General features: G+C 39.7%; 1 protein-coding gene across 2 annotated transcripts in view; it reads right to left on the bottom strand.

Moving 5' to 3' along the window:
* Positions 1 to 1792: 1792 nt before the first annotated feature.
* The window catches only part of INTS7 (integrator complex subunit 7), an 88235-nt gene continuing 70609 nt past the window's right edge, over positions 1793 to 19418 (bottom strand). For both annotated transcript variants that reach the window (XM_007988507.3, XM_007988508.3), the window contains 4 exons: positions 14277 to 14409; positions 7706 to 7804; positions 5891 to 6076; positions 1793 to 3223 (listed from right to left, as the gene is read on the bottom strand). In XM_007988507.3, coding sequence (XP_007986698.1) covers positions 2936 to 3223; positions 5891 to 6076; positions 7706 to 7804; positions 14277 to 14409 — 706 coding nt within the window. In that variant the 3' untranslated portion in view covers positions 1793 to 2935. The remainder of the gene's footprint in view (positions 3224 to 5890; positions 6077 to 7705; positions 7805 to 14276; positions 14410 to 19418) is intronic.

Raw genomic sequence — 19418 nt, 5'->3', positions numbered from 1 at the left:
GCTGGTGCTCTCAGTCACCAGACTACACAGCAGTCCCCCTTATCAGTAGGAGATACATTCCAAGACCCCCAGTGGATGCCTATGACTGAGGATAGTACTGAACCCTATATACACTACATTTTTTTCCTATACGTACACAACTATGCCAAAGTTTAATTTATAAAATAGGCACAGTAAGATATTAAAAGCGATTATAAAATAGAACAATTATAACAATAGACTGTAATAAAAATTATGTGAATGTGGTCTCTCAGTATCTTCACCTCTGGGAACCGAAACTGTGGAAAGCAAAACAGCAGATAAGGAGACACTACTGCACTGCAAAGTGACGAAGCACTGAGAAAAACTAGTCCCGTCTTCCTAGCTTTAACCAGCAAGTGCCCTTGATACTTCTAAATTTAGGGAACATGCCCACTTCCCAATTAGTATGCGTATCTTTCTTTTCTGCATCTCATTTTTCTTTTCATTCATTAGTGTAGTGTTGAAGTTCTAAACAGTTTCCCCCCACCACAAACAACTGTTTAACAGTTGATGCCAAAAATTCAGTAGATATTTTACTAAACTAAATCAGAGCTCCAATCCTGGATCTAATGGACATACTAAAATAAGTCTTTCCTGCTTTAGAGTTATGTTCAGTTATACTCTGAACTTCTTGGACTTGCTTTTATTTTAATAATTCCTGGCCAGGCACGGTGGCTCACGCCTGTAATCCCAGCACTTTAGGAGGCCGAGATGGGCAATCACCGGAGTTTGGGACCATCCTGGCCAACACGGTGAAACACATCTCTACTAAAAAATATAAAAATTAACCGGGCATGGTGGCACATGCCTGTAATCCCAGCTACTCGGGAGACTGAGGCAGATGAATCGTTGGAACCCGGGAGGCAGAGGTTGCAGTGAGTTGAGATTGCACCACTGCACTCCAGCCTGGGCAACAGAGCGAGACTCTGTCTCAAAAAAAAAAAAATTCTCTTCTGAGTTTGCCAGGAGCCCATAATACACCAAGTTAAAAAGTTCATAAACACAGCTATCAAAAACCTATCTTTTAAGAACGTAACATTTGGGAAGTTCTCAAAGGGAATTGATGGCTTACAAGATTTGCTTCTTTTTTTTGGAGAAATCTACCTTGAATGGCACCAGAAGCTTGAAATCCACATTGTAAACTTTAATCCTGAAAATAGCCGCTTAATTACAAATAAAAAAGATCTTCCCCAGTTTAAGAAATGTTTTTGTTTTTAGTCTTTCAGTCACTTGATAATACAACTCTAGGCCACAATCCAGAAAACCAGTCTAATTCAGTCACTTTATAGACAAAAAAACCCCTAAGATGTAGAGAGGTAAAGTGACTTGCTTGGTCACACAGCTAATTCATCAGAACAAAGAGTGAAACCCAGGCTTTCTGATTCAGCTGTTTCCACACCTGCTAAAAGAACAAGGGGTTCTGCACACGTCTTCTGCACTGCTCTGGCAATTTTTCCTAAGCACGTGTTCCCAGATGCTGAGATGACTGTGCAGGTTGTGTGAACCGCATACAACTGGGCTGCATCTAAAGAGATGTCATTCACAGTGGACACCGTAGATCTGTACACATTTTATGAGAATGTTCTGGCTGTTAGCAGCACAATGGGTTGTGCTCATGAAAGCAAGCAATCTTGGAGAGACCCAAGTTGTGATTCACTTCTCAGTCCCAGAGGCCACATGACAAGAAAAAAAAAAAAAAAACTTTTTATTTTTTAACTCAGACTCCATTCTCCTTTGAATTAATGTTGACATAAAAGAGAAAAAGGCAAAACACAAGCAAAGAAACTGAGATATTTATTTAAAAAGGAAGTTCCAGGGAAAGTACCCTGCATTACCTTAGGAGCTGCATCCGGCCAAATTACTTATAGCATCAATATCTGCAACCGTATGATCCCTGATGTTTAGAAACCGTGACCCTGAAGCCCTAAATGATCCCCAATCAAAAAGCAGTTAAGTTATATCTAGCATACTGTGTTAAGAAAGTCTATTTTATCATGGTTTTCAACCAGTATTAAAATAGGAAAAAAAAGCAGTTTTCTGGCTAACCAGAAAACTCTGTTCCCTGAGCATCTCAACAAACTGAGCCTGTGTTATAAAGAGACTGCTCTCTCTAAACAATCAAGTCTAGCATAACTCATCAAGTAGAAACCAAACCAATCACCAACCAAAGGAAAAGATCCACCCCTTCTAACTTAAAATATTAGATATTAAATGAGTGATTTTTTTCAATTTTGGAAATAATGTGAAATGTCTGTATTACACATAGTTGCAGACACATTAGAAAAAAACAAATTAATCTTTAATTTTCTATGAAATTGCTAGCTGCTCTTTGTTTCAATAAATATGAAAATAATAAATTAAGATTGCTTTAGCACAGGAAGAGATAGATAGATATGTGGTTGAAACAATACAGCAGGATGTTTCAATACTGCTAGACTGTGGGCTTTCATAATCCAGAAGGCTGGATGTTGTAGGGAGCACTTTCAAGTCCATCTACAAAAGGACTCAGGTTCTGCTAATATGGATAAACCTTGTAGTGACTGGTCAGAACTTCCCAATGAACAGCTCAGAATCCTAGGTCTAAGCCAGGCAGCAAATGATGTATTTTGGAAGAGTAGTGGTCAAATTTATCAATTCAATGATCTCAACATGTGACTATTCTTGAAAGAAAAAGAAAAAGCTCGGCAACAGAAAAAACAGTAATGACAAAACAAAACAATCTTCTGGCCAGGAGCCCAATTATTTTTCAGGCAAAATTTTTAAGAAAACAAAATTTTTCCAGAATATTCCATTACAAAAATCAATGAATAAATGAATTACACTCTAACTTTCATATATATTCCATATGAAAAAGCAAACTGCTTCTGGCAATTTGATTGATCTCTTGAAAGTCTGCTGTGCATGCATTCCATGGTTAAAACCGTGTGTAGGCATTGCGCTGCTGCTGCTGCTGTAATGGCTGCTGGGCTTGCTGCTGTTGTAAGCGAATTTGCTGGGAATAAGGGTCTTCCAGGGATTTTACAAATATGGTAGTTCTGGGACCAGTCTTCCATACTATACCATTGGCATCTTTCACAGAAGATTCCACTGTAATGTTGTGTGTTCCAAGGATAGCAAAGTTCAACAGAAATTGAGTACTGAAGTAATCATTATGAGGTTCAACCCTTTGCTCCATCTCATTGGTCATGTTGTCAATGGGTATCTGGAATGAAACAATTGTTAAATAACAACAATGGCTAACATTTATTCGGTACTTACTATGAGTTAGGCCCTGTTCTAAGAGCTTAGACCATGCAGACAATCAAAAAGTAGGTACTGCTATCATCCTTGCTTCACAGATGAGGAGTCTGAGGCAGACAGGTGAAGTAATTTCTCCAAAGTCACATGATTAGTGAATGGAGTAGGAATCTGAACACAAGCAGGCTACCTCCAGGGCCTACACTCTGAACTATTAAGCGATGCTCCTCACTATCCTTGAGTAGAATGAGCTCCCAGGGCTGTTTACAGCCCCTTCACATGCTAGGCTTTCTTCCTTGCTTACTCAACCCCATCTCTAAATCCCTATCTTCCTTGAGACTGTGAAGAGATATTCTGAAGAAATAGGATGAAATCACCTGTCCCAGAGAGTTTAAAATCTAAGAGACTGAAAAAGAACAAAACACTAAGCAAATTTAAGTTAGGTTCCCCCCCATCCAGTTGGTCTGATTTTTATTACTTAATGTAGTGATTCCTTACTCCTTTAATAAATTAACTGAACAATTTACACACTGCTCATTTAATAATCAGTGTCTTGTTCAGACTGGAAGTACAATATGTTATAAAACACAGATTTACAGGCTCATTCATTTAGCCAGACATTCATGCTTTTGTTCTTCAAAGACCAGAATAAAACCTGCTGACGTACTCTTACCTGTACCCAAGATGAAACATGTCAAGAGATAGATTTCTCCTGAGAATGCAAATAAAGGTGATCTTAATGTGTATTTGACCAGATTGCTCTAGGTTTATGTGTGTGTTTCTGTGGTGTAATTAATTATATAAACGTGCCCTGCAGCTTTGTGTCTCAAGGAGCAGTTATCATGTCACTTTTCCAGAGACATTTACCTGTAACATTAATGAACTGACCTCACCAACCAATTCAAGGTCTTAGAATTATTTATAGTACAGGTACTTTTTCACGTTTAGCCTTTGTATAGTTTTTATTTCCCTAAAGAATATGCCTACCAAAGAACTTCCTTAAAAGGACCAGAAATAGGCCTAGGGAACCTGATCACCCTGAAAGGATGGCTGCATTTTAAGCTGCAAACTCACTGTGAATAACACGGCAAAGTAATCATGTTATTACACGGCTTATTATATCAGCTTCCTGACTTTAATCAATGCCTCTTGAGAGGTAAGTCAACAAGCAGAAGACCATAGCTTCTAGGTTTAAATGTCGTTTTCTTAATAGAAGAAATTATACGCAAGGAACAAAGAGAATCATGGTTACTACTGTTTCAAATTCAAAGTGAAGAGAGAGCTGCAGACAGGGATAAATGTGTAAATTCTCATTACAACCTTCTGTGACAGCAGATACCCAATTTTAACAGTTGTACTCTAAATACAGTAAATAATTTTTTCATCATTCACAAATTATTGAGTGGCTACATAAGGTACCATGCAGTATGGCATAGAAGTCAAAACAGGAAAAGAGGAGAATGAAGGCTGAGCCATGTCAGAGTGCCAAAGTGAGAGGAACTTGCCATAGTTAAGAAAGTAGTAATGGCTTAAGAAAGTAATAATAGTTTAGAACCAGACCTTCCATTGGCTTTTTAACCTAAAACCACCAAAGATAATAAAATGCTCTCTTTTTATACCTTCACTGATAACCTGCCTTCCACGCTACGCCACAATAAACCTAAACACAGCCAATCTGGGCATCTGAATAACTTTGCTGCTACAACTGTGGACTTGGTCCCTCGCTCCATTTACTGTGGATAAACCACCAAGGAATTGGAAATGAATGTCTAAAGCAAGGAACATTCTTTATTTGGAACATTGGCATTTCATGGGTACAGATTCAGTAGCTTAGCTCTGGCTAACAATGTAAGCCTGATTCAGGTTACTACTTACCTATATCCTGAGTTCTCAAGGCAGCAAATCCCTAGGGTTACACTCTTAAAAAAAGATTTTACTTTATCTGACCATTTTATACAAATGCTATATACTTTTTTTTAAATGATAAAATTTACTTAAAATGGAGAAAACTACATAGATGTGTATTTTTTTGTGGGGAGGGATTGGGTGGGTTAGGGAGACACTTGTTTTTCAACTTCTGACATTTAAAGGGACCTCTTGATGTGCGAGGGGCCTTTCATTAGATTAATTTCCTGGCCTAGTGGGGAGGAGGGAGGAGGTGAGTCTTGCTGATGGGTGAGTTTCTGGGCAGGAACCAGACATGGGAAGGTAAGCCCTTGCTCTTTCTCTTCTGCTTTGGGCACCCGAGTTCTCTGTGCCCTGCCATAAATTTATAGGGGCAGGCTCCCATATGTACTGACTGAGGCTGGGTGAAAAAATCCAATTCAGGGGTCTAAGGTTATAAAGTCCTTGCTGCCAGGCATCGGAGTTAGGTTTTCCCACAGCTCTAACAGTCATAAAACTCATATTCTGATCTTTGCCTGGATGCTTCGTCCCTATTAACTGGTTCAGGGAGAGAAAAAAGAAGTGTTTATCAACCCCTTCCAGCCCCAGTGTGGGCTTTTAATTTATGTCCATCTGATCCCTTTGGAGGTATAACTGCAATCTGTTTAACCATGAAAAACACTGGAAAACTTCCATCAATGAGCTCATATAAAATCTGTATCACAATTCTGCCTCTTTCCTAAATTACCTTGTAGTCTTGTCCGGATTTACTCTGCAGTGTGGAAGAAACATTCAGACAGACAGACTGAATTTTGCGAAAGAGTCCTGGTTTAGATCCGTGCTGAACCACTCCCTCTACCTTTAGCGCCAGCTGCTGGTTATTCTGGACAGCAATGGGCTCTGCAGGGTTCCGGGGCGATGGTGACAGAGCAAGCTGGAATGCCAACACTCAAATAAATGCCAACAACCAAGAGCAAGCTTCCTTCTGACAAACATGTCTGTGCTAATCACTGGTTACAGGTTAACAAAATCGATTGTGTACTCCCCTACCCCCACATGACCTGACTGTGCTGAGAAAAGACAGATGTACCTTTAAAGTGCCTCCTTCTAAGCATCACTGTGGTTTTCATCTCAAACCTCAGTTCTACTTGAGGATGATAGAGAACTAGAGAAAAGCAAAGGCACTGTTCTCCCAATTTTTGTGGTGAGGCATTTCTTTGACAATGAACCACTTCTAGTAGGGAAATGCATTATATCAATTTTCATTACCTAAGAGCTGCTGTCTCTTTGGTCTTAGGTAAATTTAAGTAAACTAAATTCAAATGTAAATGAACTTAAAGTTCCAGGATTATCTACACAGCGAAGTCACTGTGCTATAAAAAAGTCAATATCCACAAATGAATCAAATGACATTTTTTACCTCTCATTAGTTTTTCTTCAAAAATGTATTAAAAATCCCAAATACGCATCAATTAAAGAAAGCTCAAGTCTTGCTAAATGAAAAGATGGAATAAATTTGAGTCTTTCTGATAATGCTGTTGAACCACTAAACTAATCAACCCTGGAGACATCCTACTTTAGGACTTCTTATCTAGATCGTCAGTCTTCCTCATTATTCCAGTCATTTTGAAATGGAATGCTTTGTTATTTGTAATCAAAAGCATCTGCATGGATGTAAAAGTTTACTGAAGACATTAACTAACAGGGATAATCTAGGAAATCTCTTAGAAGTGACAATTTTCTCCCTTTTCCAACAATTTCATTTTTTGAATCAAAAATAGCTTTTGAATTGTGAGTGGCTTAAATATTTCAAAATACTAATTCTACTCACTGGTTAGCCCCTCAAAATATGTTACTGAAAGGCAGAAGTACTTTGGAAGTAGAACTGGTGACACTTTACTGGACCTGATTCATTCTAAGTTGGGTCTGAATAGACTCAGCTCAAGATCCTTGCAGGCTACTGTGATATATCACTAATTTATTCCTGGAGGGAAGAGGCAAACAACAGAGCTCCAGTTACCTAAATGCCTGTCTCATAGCATTTGGCACTGACAATTAAAAAGGGAGAGAGTTTAACTCTCAAATCCATTCCTTTCATCCAACCCTTGATAAAGGAGAGAAATGGCTTACAACTAGGTTTTATCAAAACCAAAGGTAGGCCAGGCACGGTGGCTCATGCCTATAATCCGAGCACTTTGGGAGGCAGAGGTGGGTGGATCACTTGAGGTCAGGAGTTCCTGACCAGCCTGGTCAACATGGTGCAACCCCATCTTTATCAAAAATACAAAAATTAGCTGGGTGTGGTGGCGGATGCCTGTAATCCCAGCTCCTCGGGAGGCTGAGGCAGGAGAATTGCTTGAACCTAGAGGTTGGGGTGAGCCAAGATCACACCACTGTACTCCAGCCCAGGTGACAGGGCGAGCCTCTGTCTCAAAAAACAAAACAAAACAAAAAAACCAATAAACCAAAGGTAACACACTGAAGTGTAGCTATGTCCTACATAATCTTCAGAAGACACCTGGTTTTAAAACCTATATTAACCTTAGTATTCTTCCTGTATTACCTTGATGCTGGTAGACTGTAGTTTCTGGAAAAAATATCTCTGGAAAGAAAGAGGAACTTTCAGCAAAGCAATGATGGCATTGCAGAGGCATGCTGTATGCTGGGGGAAAAAAAGAAACTAAATCAAATAAAAATAAATTTTCAAATTTCATCAACAAGTGGTACATTCAGTATAAAACTACAAATGCCCATATAATTACAAATGTACATACCAATCAAGAACTAGGCATCACATCCAGGAACTGTGCATACATACTAAATCATTCATGTCATCAATCACAATTATAGATTTTTACTTTATTGTGAAGTATATTCAATAAAATATAAGTGACAGAAATGAGAAAATCCACAGTCCTCAAGGCCAAGCAATAGGAAAATTCCACATTTCTACAGCACTCAGAAATATCAGTATATTATTAAACAAATACATTAGATGCTAAAATACAGAGTAACTATCACATGGCAAAGTATGATAAACAGTATGGTAAAGAAGCCCGAGCATTTTGCAGGACCTTGGCTTTGAGCTGGCTCATTCTTTCATTAGGTGGCTTCTTTGTCTCTATGGCCACCGGTCCTCAGAGTAAGCAATGGTGGAAACTTAGTTGAATTCAGATGAAAGAGGACTATATAGTCAGAGAATCCTGAAACTCTAACAAAATACCTTATTTCTCAAATCTGCTTCACACATTTAACTGAGTTTTGAAAATCCCAGCATGACTGCAGAGGTACAGAAACACTGCAGAGAATATTTTGAGCCTTAATGAAAGTGGTCATAAAATCAGAATTTAAGAGTTCAACGATATTTTAAAGATTACCCAGTCTAATCTTCAATTTTGCTGATGACACAGGTCACACAGATAGGTAATAGAACACGCTGGGACTAGAATCTAGGTTGCCTGACTCTTCAGTGATTTTCTTCTGTATCACCAATGATTTGCCAACTTAATAGAAGAAAACTGAAAGTATCATAAGAACACCTTCAACTTTAGGTGAACCAGAACCATTCCTGCTTGGTCTACTATCCCTTCCTCAGTCTACTCCGGTCTCAGTGGCCTCCTAAGGCACAACAGTGAGGCAGCACTCCTTTCGCGGGGGCACTAGCTGCGGGGGGTCTGTTCCTGCAGACCCGATTCAGCAACGGATGAATAAAGTACACTGACACCCAGATATTCTGCTCTGCCAGTCCAGCTGAGGGTCCCAGTCGCTTACAGGCTCCTGCTGAGTCCTGTTAATAGTTGTGACTGGTCCCTGATCAGCTAGTCAGACTCGCATTTATTCAGTCAGATTAATTAACAAAAGCTTGAGTCAACACCATTAGAGGGAAATTGACATTGTGGACTTCTGAGTAAAAGGCACTTAAGCACCCATGGTACATCAAAGGTTAGTCTTTACATGAGTAAACAAGCTAGCTAGGTAAACTACTCTGCCTTTCTTTATTACTATTTTAATTTGTTTAACTAAAGGTAAAGGGATCAGGTCGCCTTCAGTCAGATCTATTACTGAAGTCATACAAACTTCTCAGCCTTCCAAGAAGATTTGTGTCTATTTCTATAACTATCTCTAATATTTTTCCCACCAGCCTGATTGAAACCCAACACCACAGGTTGAAAACTGCTGCATGCACCACGTGGTATGCTGTCTGTCCCTCTAAGCTCCCGCTTTCAAACAGAATGTCACCTAGTTGCTCATGCTGTAAACATTTTCTTTTTCTTTTTTTAAGTTGGGTGTTAAGGCTAAAAGCCAGAAAAATCCATTCCTTATTGGGTTCAGGCAGTTGAACATTTTGTGCCCAATAGGCTCATAGTACAAATGCCAGGTCTATTACCTGAGATAATTACAACACAGATTTAAAGACACTGGTTCTATTTTTTCAGATTCAACTGTTAAAATAGCATTAATCAGCTTCCTGCAACAAGTAATTTGGAAAGTATTTGCAGGGACATCCACCTTTGGTGGACCTCTGATGCCACACTAGTGTTTAAGGAGAGAAACATCTTTGAAGGGTGGACTCAGAGGACCACAAGGGACTTCAGGCTGTTTTCAGGCAGAAAGTCACCATTTTGCCTTTTAAAAGAATGGTGCAGATTTTGCAATACCCCCTTGGAAAAGTGTGGAGTGCCTCTGAGGTCAACAGCCCCTTGGGTATTGACCTCCATAGGTATATTAGCAGACCACTATTAAGATGTCTGGAGATGTAAATTACATATCATAATCAGAAAGACGTTAATGTTTTTTGTTTTTTGTTTTTTTGTTTTTTTGAGACGGAGTCTTGCTCTGTTACCCAGGCTGGAATGCAGTGGTGCAATCTCGGCTCACTGCAAGCTCTGCCTCCTGGGTTCATGCCATTCTCCTGCACCAGCCTCCCAAGTAGCTGGGATTACAGGCACGTGCCACCACCCCCGGCTAACTTTTGTACTTTTAGTAGAGACAGGGTTTCACCATGTTGGTCAGGCTGATCTCAAACTCCTGACCTCATGATCCACCTGCATTGGCCTCCCAAAGTGCTGGGATTGCGGGCAGGAGGCACTGCGCCTGGCCAACGCTCTCTTAATTGTCAATCCAATGGATACTTCTCAGTCTTTGTATTTTCTGACATTTCTGTGGCACCTGATAATGCTTTTCCTTCCATGAAATTCCACCTAATAGTCCATACCCTTATTTCTGATTGACTTTAAGACCTTCTATGTGCAAATGACCTTATATGCATCCCAGCTCATCTTTCTTCCAACTCCAATGTATTTACTATCCAACTGCCTAAAGACAACAACGTGTTTGAAAATAAACCTTCATCTTCTGTCACCTCTCTATATTCTATCAGTAAAGGATCAATCAGTTGTGTAACTGATTACTGAAGCTGGAAACCTGGAAGGCATGCCTCCATCATCTCATGTCTAGTTTAAAAAAAAAAAAAAAATGGGGCTGGGTGCGGTGGCTCACGCCTGTAATCCCAGCACTTTGGGAGGCCAAGGCGGGCGGATCACGAGGTCAGGAGATTGAGACCATCCTGGCGAACACGGTGAAACCCCGTCTCTACTAAAAACACACAAAAAATTAGCCGGGCGTGGTGGTGGGCGCCTGTAGTTCCAGCTACTGGGGAGGCTAAGGCAGGAGAATGGTGTGAACCCGGGAGGCGGCGGAGCTTGTAGTGAGCGGAGATTGTGCCACTGCAATCCAGCCTGGTCGACAGAGCGAGACTCCGTCTCAAAAAAAAACCAAAAAACAAAAAACAAAAAAAAAACACACTCAGCCTTGAAAATATTTTCACTAAGTATCTCTCATATATATCTGTTTTTCTCATTCCTACTGATATTTTAGTAATTTGTTCCTTACTTTGGATTACTGAAAAAGCCTTGTAGTCATTCTTCTTTCCTCTAATTTCACACCCTACCAGCCATTTCCTGTTTTGCTTCTATATAATATACAATCTATATTAAGCACTTCTCTCTCCCACCCATTTACAATTTCTAAGAAGCCCCCCAGTGCCTAAGGACAAAGTCCAAACTCCTTAATACTGTGTTCAAAGCCTTCTGTCACCTGGCCGCTGGCTACCTCTCTGATTTAATCTCTCTAATCCCTAGTCTGTACGTTACACTGCAGTAATAACAAACTGTTCCTAGAAGACACCATGCTACTTCATGCCTCTGCTTTTGAACATGTTTTCTGCCTGAGATTCCCAACCCCTTCTTATCTGTCTGGAAAACTCATATACAAATACATCTTCCCTCTCAACTGCACCACCAATCCATTTTCCCTATCTTTTGACGTGAACTACTTTTTTTTGTACATCTCTACGTTGTGCAGAATTCTATTAATGCACATACACTGTATTGTGTTTATTTGTTTATAAAATCTTTCTTTCAGCTGGGCGTGGTGGCTCACACCTGTAATCCCAGCACTTTGGGAGGCTGAGGCGGGTGGATCACGAGGTCAGGAGATCGAGACCACCCTGGCTAACACGGTGAAACCCTGTCTCTACTAAAAATACAAAAAATTAGCTGGGCATGGTGGCGGGCGCCTGTGGTCCCAGCTATTCGGGAGACTGAGGCAGGAGAATGGCGTGAACCCAGGAGGCAGAGCTTGCAGTGAGCCGAGATCGCGCCACTGCACTCCCGCCTGGGCGACAGAGCGAGACTCTGTCTCAAAAAAAAAAAAAAAAAAAAAAAATCTTTCTTTCTTAAGACTATGGACAACTTGAGGGAAGATCCCATGTCTGTCATTTTTCTATCCCTAGGATCCCATAAGTACTTGTTGAACTGAATCTGGAGGCTCAGACAGTTACAAATCTATAAAATACAATTTGGAAATACAGAAAAAGAGAATTTATTTATTTATTTATTTGAGATGAAGTTTCACTCTTGTCGCCCAGGTTGGAGTGCAATGGCGTGATCTCGACTCACTGCAACCTCCACCTCCCGGGTTCAAGCAATTCTCCTGCCTCAGCCTCCCAGGTAGCTGGGATTACAGGCGCTTGCCATCATGCCCTGCTAATTTTTGTAGTTTTAGTACAGATGGGGTCTCACCATGTTGGGCAGGCTGGTCTTGAACTCCTGACCTCAGGTGATCCGCCCACCTTGGCCTCCCAAAGTGCTGAGATTACAGGCATGAGCCACCATGCCCGACTGGGAAATGTTTTATTAACCACTCCTTATATGACAGCACTGTGCTAGGCAATACGCATCATTTCATTTAAACCTCACAGTAATCCTATGACGCAGGCATGTTTTCTACTTCATATAAAAGGATATTAAGTAATGTGACTAAAGTCACAGAACTGCTGAGCGGCAATGCCAGAATTTGAACCTAGTTCTGAATGAGCCTAGGGCCCTTTTCTCTGTACTGTCTTCTGCTGGGCAGAAAATTCCCATTCCATTATATTCAATTCCATCAAAACCAAGTTTCTGTTTATCATCTATTTCATTTTTTAGGATGGAGCTTAGACGAATATGAAAATAACCACTGTCTCACACAGATGTGTGTATTTCTTTCAAAGATTGTCTTTACACTCTCTCTTAGCAAACAATGTCACTGTCAAACAGCTGTCAATTCGGTTCAGTAAATACTATTGACAATTTTACATGGAAAGCAGTATGTCAAGGGAATTGCCCATCTTTAGATCTAACCTAACTCTTTAATGACACATCCTATTTATTCTAAAATACTTGATAAAGCAAGAAAGTACAGAATGAGAAGAGAAGCAGAAGAGAAACTCTCCAAGGGGTAAAATTCAAAGGCTGGGAATTGTGGACTGAATGTTTGTGTTCCCCCAAATTCGTATGTGGAAGCTGTAACCCCCAAGGTCATGGCATTTGGAGGTGGGCCCCCATGATGGGATGAGTGTTCCTGTGTTCTTTTTCTTTTTTTTGAGACAGAGTCCTCGCTCTGTTGTCCGGGCTGGAGTGCAGTGGCATGATCTCGGTTCACTGCAACCTCTGACACCCGATTCAAATGATTTTCCTGCCTTAGCCTCCTGAGTAGCTGGGATTACAGGTATGCACCAACATGCCCAGTTAATTTTTGCATTTTTAGTAGACACAGGGTTTCACCATGTTAGTTATGCTGGTCTCAAACTCCTGACCTCGTGATCTGCCCGCCTCGCCCTCCAAAGTGCTGGGATTACAGGTGTGAGCCACCGCACCCGGCTGGGATGAGTGTTCTCCCAGAAGAGGAAGAGTGACCCGAGCTCTCGATCTCTCCCTACCATGTGAAGACACAGTGAGAAGGTGGCTGCCACCAGGTCCAGGAAGAAAGCCCTCACCAGGAACCGAATCTGCCGGCACCTTGATCCTGGACTTCCCTGACTCCAGAACTGTGAGAAATAAATGTCTGTTGTTTAAGGCACCAAGCCTATGGCATTTGTTATAAAACCTGAGCAGAGTCACTAGGGAATGGTCAGACAGGGAGGAGAAAATTTGGGTGAGAATGTGTCAGCCTGTCCTACGACTGGTAAATCAGGGGAGAAGATTTAATAAAGGGTGAGCACTCTGAGAATTTCTTAGGAAGTGCCAAAGGCAGCAGAAATTCAGCAGGCTAAAGGCTGAAGAGTGTACTGAAAGACATTACTGTCATTACCTGGTAGGAAATGATTCATTGCCAGTCAGACAACAAGCCCAGTTCTTCCTGTTTCAATTGGCCAGTGGTTCTCCCAACCATGGCAACATGACAGAATCACCTGACTGCATGTAAAACTACTAATGCCTGGGCCCCAATTCCAGAAATTCAGAGTTAACTGGTCAGGGGTGAGGCCTGTATATTCATGTATTCTTTAAAAAGCCCTCAAGTGACTCTAATGTGTAGCCTGGGTTGAGAATTATTGTACTTCATTTAAATTGTTAAAAAAAGAAAAAAGTTTTATTTGTATTCTGTAGCAGCTAGAGATGTGGTAAGTGCTTTCATGGATTATCTCATTTACTCCCCACCACAATGCTGTGACGTCGGTATTAACTCTGTTTTATAGATAAGGAAACAGGCACAGAAAGGTTAATTTGTTGAACTCACAGAGTTAGTTAGCGCCATAGATGTATGAAAAACCCACATCCATACAATAAAAGCTCAATAAAACAAATGCCACTTGCCATATAAGAAACAGGGGTATACTTCCGATTGAGTGATTCTACCTCCTCCAAGACATGATTATATACAGACATCATTCTTCTTTCATATTCACTATCAGCATGGGCTGTTCCAGTAGATCCATATTCCTGGAAACTGAAGTAAAGGTCAATATTCATTAATCCATCAAAACAGCATGGCTATTTAATACCTACATGTATCAGGTACTTTCAAATATTTTCATTTAATTTTTAAAATCATGAAGTTATTTCCATTTATAGGTGAGAAAATTGAGGCTAGGAGAGGGTAAGTAGTTTGCCTACAGTCATACAGCTAGTAAATGGCAAACCAGAATTCAAACCCAGGTCTGACTTCAAGTTATGTAATTCTTAATCTCTTTGGTTGCCAGGAAATATGACAGTGTTTTACTGCCATAGGTGAAAGAGACATAAAGACATCTGAAAAGGGGACTATCAATAAAGCCAGCAGATAAGTGCCAAACTATCAATAAAGATATATAACAACAGGTTAGATACATAAATAACAGGTTAGAACATGGGGGAATGTCACAGAAGAAAATAGTCTTGAACATATCAGTAGGTGAGTAAGACAGGTAAACTCTGGAGAGATGGAAAGTACAGGACATTCATGGCTAGAGATATAGCATGAATCTAAAGCATGGAGATGAAACACACAGGCATGTTCAGAAGACAGTTTGTATACACAGCATGGCGGGATAAGTTTAACCTAGATTTCTTCCTTTTTCTTCTACTGCTTCGAACCCCTGCAAATTTCTGAAAATATTTCTAAGTGAAAAAAGGCATTTCTAACTAAACTTTTAAAAATGCAATGTAGGTAATTTAAATATGCTGGGCATAACACTACTCTTATTATTCCCTACTATCATTTTAATGCCTACTATGTAGAAGGCATTTCAGCCAGCTATTTTATATATATTAGTTCATTTAATCTTCACAACTACTCTGGGAAACAGGCATCATTATCTACCTATAGTTTATGCATACATGGCTCACTGGGGTGATATACATTCACAGAGCTAGGAGTGACTGGTAAGGGATTCATGTTCACATTTGCTGGGCTCCAAAGCTCTGTTTCCTGCTCTGTACTATATCTTAAGTTCTATTAAGACAAGAACCGAAGCTCATTTGTATGATGGACTTTAAGGACAACTAAACTACATAAAAGACTTCCATTTTTTTGCTAACAAAACAATTCCATTTCTGGCGGTAGGCAACCACAGATTTGCTTTTTATCTCTGTAAATGAGATTTGTTTCCTAATAGTTCATCTAAATAGAGCCATACAATACATACTCTTTTATGTATGGTGTGGGGTAAGGAAGATTATTTTTTCCCTTTTATATATTTAGTTGTTCTAGCACAATCTGTTGAAAAGACTATTCTTTTCCCATACAATTATCTTGGCATCTTTGACAAAAATCAAGTGACTATGTGAGTATCTATTTCCGGACTCTCCATCCTACCCTTAAGCCATCATCACATTGTCTTAATTACTGTAGTTTTATATTAAGTCTTGAAACCAGTAGTTAAGTCTTCCCACTTAAGTTTTTCTCATTTATTTTGCAATATGGTGAAGTACTTAAATTGATTTTCTAATGTTAACCCAACCTTGCATTCCTGGGATAAACCCTATTTAGTCTTAATGTATTATATTTACATATATTGTTGGACTGAACTTTTGTTAAAAATTTTTGTCTATGCTAATGAAGAGTATTTAAATTTGTCCTATTCATCTAAGCAAATTTCTTTGCACAAAGTTATTCTTTCCTTATTATGCTTTTAATATCTGTTAAGATTTGTATTGATGCCATCATTTTATTTCTACTATTAGTGATTGTTTTTTCTGGCTCAGACAAGTTTTATCAATTTTATTAATCTTTTCAAAGAACCAGCTTCTGGTTTCACTGATTTTCTCTATTGGCTTCTTTCACAGCATGTTTTTGAGGGCACTCATGGTTTCTGTATGACTTGCTGAATGATCAACAGGTCATTCGTCTGCATTACTAAGTAGCATTTCATTTGTGGATATACTACAATTTATTTACCCATCAGCCTACTGAGAGACACTTGCATTTTTCCAGATTTGTTATTATGAATAAAAATGCTATGAACATTTGTGTATATGTCTGTGTGGAAACATGTTTTCCTTTCTCTTGGGTAAAACAGTAGGAGTAGAATTGGTGGTCATATGATAAATGTATGTTTAACTTTATATGACATTGTCAAACAGTTTTCCAAGTGGCTATATCATTTTGTATTCCCAACAACGTAGTATTAGTATGAATTCAAGCTCCTCCACATCTTCACCAACGTAGGGTATTGAAGGTCTTTTTAATCTTAGCTGTTCTAGTGGGAGTAGTATCTCATTGTGATTTTAATTTCCCTAATGACTACTAATGTCAAGCACCTTTTCATGTGCCTATTGGGTATTAACATATTTTCTTTTTTGAAGTGTCCAAAACTCTTATCAGTTTTTTTTTTTTTTTGAGACAGAGTCTCGCTCTATCGCCCAGGCTGGAGTGCAGTGGCACAGTCTCGGCTCACTGCAAGCTCCACGTCCCGAGTTCACGCCATTCTCCTGTCTCAGCCTCCTGAGTAGCTGGGACTACAGGCGCCCGCCACCACGCCCGGCTAATTTTTTGTATTTTTAGTAGAGACAGAGTTTCACCGTGTTAGCCAGGATGGTCTCGATCTCCTGACCTTGTGATCTGCCTGCCTCGGCCTCTTAAAGTGCTGGGATTACAGGCGTGAGCCATCACGCCCGATCCTCTTATCAGTTTTAAAAAATTGGATTGTCAGCTGGGCATGGTGGCTCATGCTTATAATCCCAGCACTTTGGGAGGTCGAGGCGGGTGGATCACTTGAGGTCGGGAGTTTGAGACCAGCCTGGCCACTCTGGTGAAACCTCAACTCTACTAAAAATACAAAAATTAGCTGGGCATGGTGATGCATGTCTGTAATCCCAGCTACTCGGGAGGCTGAGGCAGGAGAATCGCTTGAACTCGGGAGGTGGAGGTTGCAGTGAGCCGAGATCGCGCCACTGCACTCCAGTCTGGATGACAGAGAGTCCGTCTCAAAAAAAAAAAAGAAAAAAATCGGATTGTTGAGTTGTGTGGTGTTCTTAATAAAACAATGTCTGAATAAAAGTCTTTTGATAGAATATGTTTTGAAAATATTTTCTTGCTGTCCATAACCTTTTCCATTTTATAACTGACATATTAACAAAAGCAGATTTAAAAGTTTAAATCTAATTCAGCAAATTTTTCTCTTATGGTAACTGCTGTTTGTGTCCTAAGAAATCATGACCAACCTCAAGGTCATGAAGAGGTTTTCCAATGTAGTCTTCTAGAAAGTCTGGAGTTTTATATTTTGGTCTATGATTCATTTGGAATTAATTTTTGTGTACACTGTGAGGTAAGGTTAAATTTTTTTCCACTATATAGATATCTAGTTATTTGTTTCTAATTCACTGATAACAGTCTTTCTTATTTGCATCTTTCTAATTATTCTGGGTTTAATTCGCTTTCTTTTCCTCACTTCATAAAGTAGAAACTACGATTATTGATCTTAAACTTTCTTTTATACATATAAGCATTTAAATCTATAAATTTCTCCATAAGTTCTACTTATCCCACAGGTTAGCTGCATCCCACAAGTTTCGTGGTATGTTCTCATTTTCATTCAGCTTAACATGTTTTCTAATTTCCTTTGTAATTTCTTGACCTACTGGATTTAGAAATGTTGTTTAATTTCTAAATACTTGGAAATTTTTCAGAAATCTTCTTTTCTAATTTAATTATATCAGATAACATATTATTTTATTTCAATGCTTTAGTATTTATTGAGACTTGTTTTAAGGCCCAGCATATGGTTTATCTTGGTAAATGTTCCAAATGCACTTGAAAAGATGTATGCTGCTACAGATGCTGTATAAATGTCAATTAGGTAAAGTTAGTTGACAGTATCATTCAAGTTGCTCTATAAATTACCCAGAAGGAAGTGGTGATATCTCCAACTACAACTGTAGATTTGTGTATTTCTCTTTCAATTCTGTCAGTTTTTTCTTCATATATTTGGAAGACCTGTTAGTAGTTCCATAATACTGAGGATTATGTCTTCTGGATGAATTGATCCTTTAATCATGATGAAGTGTACTTCTTTCTCACTGGCAACAGCCCCTATCTTAAAGTATACTTTGTATAATATTCATATGGCCACTACAGCTTTCTTAGGAGGGTTTGCATGTTATGTTATATCCTTTTCCATCTTTTTATTTACTGTTAACCTATGTCTTTACATTCAAAATAGATTTCTTGTAGTAAGCAGATAGTTGCATTTTGCTTTTTTTGTTTGTTTGTTTGAGACAGAGTCTTGCTCTGTCACCTAGGATGTAGTGCAGTGGCTCTATCTCGGCTCACTGCAACCTCCGTCTCCCAGGTTCAAGTGATTCTCCTGCCTCAGCCTCCCAAGTAGCTGGGACTACAGGTGCATGCCACCATGCCCAGCTGATTTTTTTTGTATTTTTAGTAGAGACGGGGTTTACCATATTGGCCAGGCTGGTCTCGAACTCCTGACCTTGTGATCTGACTCCCTCGGCCTCCAAAATTGCTGGGATTACAGGCATGAGTCACTGCACCTGGCCGCATTTTGCTTTTTAAATCCAGTCTATCTTTATTTAGAGTAAGACCATATATATTTACTGGTATGACTGGATTTAAGGGTACCATCTTTTGATTTGTTTTCTACTTTTTCTATCTGTTTCTGTTCCTGTTTTCCTCTTTCTCTGGTCTCTTTTGGATTAACTAAGTATTTTAGTATTACACTTTATGGCTCTACTGGCTTGTTTTATTTCTTGGTGGCTGCTCTAGAGTTTAAAATATTCACCTTCAGTTTATCAGAAGTTACTATCAAAAGATATACTAGACCGGGCGCGGTGGCTCAAGCCTGTAATCCCAGCACTTTGGGAGGCCGAGATGGGTGGATCACGAGGTCAGGAGATCGAGACCATCCTGGCTAACACGGTGAAACCCCGTCTCTACTAAAAAATACAAAAAAAAATTAGCCGGGCGAGGTGGCGGGCGCCTGTAGTCCCAGCTACTCGGGAGGCTGAGGCAGGAGAATGGCG

Source organism: Chlorocebus sabaeus, chromosome 25 (genome assembly GCF_047675955.1).
Source record: "Chlorocebus sabaeus isolate Y175 chromosome 25, mChlSab1.0.hap1, whole genome shotgun sequence".
Classification (NCBI taxonomy): Eukaryota; Metazoa; Chordata; class Mammalia; order Primates; family Cercopithecidae; genus Chlorocebus; species Chlorocebus sabaeus.
This window is presented reverse-complemented; position numbering and strand designations above follow the sequence as displayed.